Source organism: Macadamia integrifolia, chromosome 13, assembly GCF_013358625.1.
Source record: "Macadamia integrifolia cultivar HAES 741 chromosome 13, SCU_Mint_v3, whole genome shotgun sequence".
In the NCBI taxonomy this organism is placed as follows: domain Eukaryota; kingdom Viridiplantae; phylum Streptophyta; class Magnoliopsida; order Proteales; family Proteaceae; genus Macadamia; species Macadamia integrifolia.
Window position 1 is genome coordinate 25376667 of NC_056569.1, and position 3369 is coordinate 25380035.

General features: G+C 47.3%; 1 protein-coding gene across 3 annotated transcripts in view; it reads left to right on the plus strand.

Moving 5' to 3' along the window:
* The first annotated feature begins 426 nt into the window (after positions 1–426).
* LOC122059728 (tobamovirus multiplication protein 1-like) overlaps positions 427–3369 on the plus strand; it is a 34672-nt gene continuing 31729 nt past the window's right edge. The window contains exons 1-3 of one of the 3 annotated variants that reach the window (XM_042622742.1): positions 427–500; positions 675–836; positions 2576–2644. In XM_042622742.1, the coding sequence (XP_042478676.1) occupies positions 714–836; positions 2576–2644 (192 nt within the window). In that variant the 5' untranslated portion in view covers positions 427–500; positions 675–713. Of the gene's footprint in view, positions 501–674; positions 837–956; positions 1657–2226; positions 2412–2575; positions 2645–3369 lie in introns of those variants that run through there. The other 2 variants (XM_042622744.1, XM_042622743.1) reach the window with 2 other exon arrangements.

A 3369-nucleotide genomic window follows, 5' to 3' on the forward strand; every position in this document is an offset into this window, starting at 1 on the left:
AGTAGTATTAAAAGGGTCGGGTTAGCTCGGGCTTAAAAGAGTCAAATCAAATCGGGCTTACAAATGTATCAGGCCGATCGAATGCCTATCGGACTAGATGGTTGCACCGTCAACTACCTATTTATATGACACGTTCATTAATCTAGCTAATGAATGTCGAGCCATAAACTTGTCGGATTCGATTGGACCTATCGGTGTAGACTTGGAATTAACACCCCTACGCTACATGGTGTGAAATCGCCAATGCAAATCGGCGGCTCTAGCGAGGAAAATCATCTAGTCAATGGCTGGTTCGGCTCCATCCCTTTGTTTGGGTGCTTTGTATCCAAAACTTGTCTTTCATGCTTCTTCTCCACCTATCTGTCTTCAGTTTTTATGTTTTTTCAGTTTCAACTCTCTTTTAGCCCATTAGCCCAAGCACCCTTCTCCTTCTCCTTCTCCTTCTCCTTCTCCTTCTCCTTCTCTGTCTCTCTCTCTCTCTCTCTCTGTTAGACCGTCTGGTAGGCTGATGAGTATCTCCTCCTCTTTCTCTTTCGTATTTTGATACTCTTTCTTCTTCTTATTGTTCTCTAGTTTTTGTTGGTGTTTCTGACTTCTTCCTTAGATTCTGAGCTCTGCTTTTGTTTTTGTTTGTTTGTTTGTTTGTTGTTTTCTCTTTTTTTTGGATTTTGCAGAGCTTCGTTTAGAAGTTCAGAGAAGGAAAATTGAAGAGAATGTCCTCTACGGAGCTTGGAGCCTTGGCTTGGTGGAACGTTATAAACGATTTCATTGGTTGGCAGCATGGGATCTTCTTCTCCCTCTCCGCTGCTTATGCCCTCCTCTCCACCGTTGCTCTGGTTTGCCACCTTGGTCCTTTCCCTCATTTACATTGATTGAGTTCGTTTTGGTTTGTGGTGAGGTTTTGAATTTTGGTCTTCGTTAGTGTCTTAGAGCCTCAGTTGCGGTTTTTGTTTCAATTTTTCTGGTGATCAACTAGCCAAGTATCTTCCCCTACTACTCGATGGGATTCGGATCCTTGTAGCGCGGAAGGGAAGAGTGACACATGGAAGTTCCATGATCGTGTGGTCGAGTACGATGCTACCTTAGAAAACAATATACAAATGCGATCTACCTTATCCCATAACAAAATGGAGAAACCCTTTCCCACTCCAACTTTCATCCCACTATTTCGCCATTGCCGTCGACGATTTCTCCCTAGAACCAGCGAGGTGCATAATATTGATGATCACCGTTGCTGCAATCTCCTTGAGAAGAGGGCGAGTAGGATACAGAGAAGATTGAGGTAAAGGGCAATGTCGCTGTACCGTGCACATGGTGACGATGCAGAACTAGAGGGGGTCGATGGCGGGATGGTTCTCCAAGGCCCGAGAAAGTCTCGATTGAAGGAATAGATTAGCACACCCAGAGATAGATGATGAGGAAGAAGATGGATTGCCTGATGATGATGGAATTGGAAGCCAACTGGGGTTTCTGCATTTGGGTTTGGTGCTGCCTAAGGCCTCGCACAACTGCTATGGCAGGGACTGTCTTGCAGCGATAAAGACCGGACTTCTTACCGTCATCGAGTGGTCTTTGTTTCTTCGTTTTCTCTGCCTGAGGGACTGGGAAATTTTGAAGGAGGAGCCATCAACGTTTCCCTCTGAACGAATGGAAGAGGTACTCTCGTGTCTTGTCAGTGTGCGTGCGAGATACCATCGAAAATTATTCCGACAACTAATCGTCGGTAGCTTTGTTGAAGTCAATTTTTAGGAATAATTTTAGACTGGGTTATAAAGAAATGAATCAATCAAATTGGAGGATTATGTTCTGCTGATTCTGAAGGCCGCTTTCCCTGTTTCTAGCATCATCCCATGTGTGAGTCAATTTATGTTTGAAAATTGTGCATCATCCCACTGACATCCTACAAATTCCGGCTCTAGTCATCCTGAATAAACCACACCTCGCAGATGTTACTGGGAAAGTCGGCAGCGGCAACTGCGAGTTTGTGGGAAGAAAGTCGGAATTGAAAACGGTTTTTCCATTTTTATATGGGATATAAAGTAGTTCGCAGGTGTTTATCGCTTTCTAAGGCAGCATCGGATCAAGCCACATGATAATGGAATCTCCACATGTCATTCTCCCGTTTCGCGCTACACTATGTATAGCACACCCTTGCGCGCTACAGAGGATTCATATCGAATCTCCACAGTGGTTGTGTAACTAAAGAGCCACCCCCCATCCCCCATCCCCCATCCCCCACTTCCTTCGGGGCTCAACGGATATGGGCGGTTTGTTGGGCATGACATTCACCCCACCCAAGGCTATGATATTGTGTGCTTTGGGGCGAACCCCTAACGGCTTTAAAACCTGCTATGTTGGGTGCCAGAGATTATCAACTAGCGAAATCTCTTCCCCTTAGTCGATGTGGGAGAGTATGCCCTCAACGCCTCTCCGTTTCTTGGGTGCAACACTTCTGCTACTACAATTTGTGGATGTCTAGAGCTTTACAAAGTAGAACCCTTTATAGTTTTTAGATGTTTGAGTGGTCGACAGAGCTTACCATGGCATTCTCACAATTTCTTCTAATGTTGTGCAGATTCAATTAATTAGGATTGAACTGCGGTTCCCAGAATATGGTTGGACGGCACAGAAGATTTTTCATCTTATAACTGTTGCTGCCAAAAACCCCGCTAGTCCAACCTACACAAACACAGACGACGGAGGCCCGGAACTTTGTCTGGGGTTAGTCCTCCGACGCTCAAGTCAGGGTCGGCCGCACAGTTCAATAAGGGAGTAATGGTGAGGGTGTTAGAGCTTACCTTCCCCTTTCTTCCGTGCCTTCTTATATAGCTCTTTGGCCTTAGGGTTTTTCCCCCTTCGGCCTTCTTAGAGTCCTACTCGAATACGTCCAACCTTCTGGGGGGAATATTCCCCTCATGCAGACGACGTGATCCCGCATGATTCTGCGGGCGTGCCTCGATGATTGCGCGTGCTCGAGTGTGAGTGGTCTCTTGGAACCTTCGTCTGGCGGTGGACACGTGTCTCAGAGGCGACACGTGTCATGGCCCCCACCGAGGGGTTATTTTGGCTATATCAGGAGCCCCCTTACTCCCACTAGGAGCTTCTTCCTGTGGGAGTAACCATCTTCTTTGGTTGACTTGTTCCTTCGGCCTTGGCATTACCAGTGTCCAAGGTTTGGGGTCGATCGAGAGGGACCTTTGACCGCTTCGGATCGACTTTGCTGAGCCCCCTGCCGATCGGTCAGCACCATTCGGCTCTACCGAGCCCCCTGCCGAGGGAGGGACTTTTGGCCAGTTCCGTTCGTCTCTGGCCGAGCTCCCAACCGAAGGACAGACCCTCGGTCAGGTCTGTGCGGCTTTGCCAAGCCCC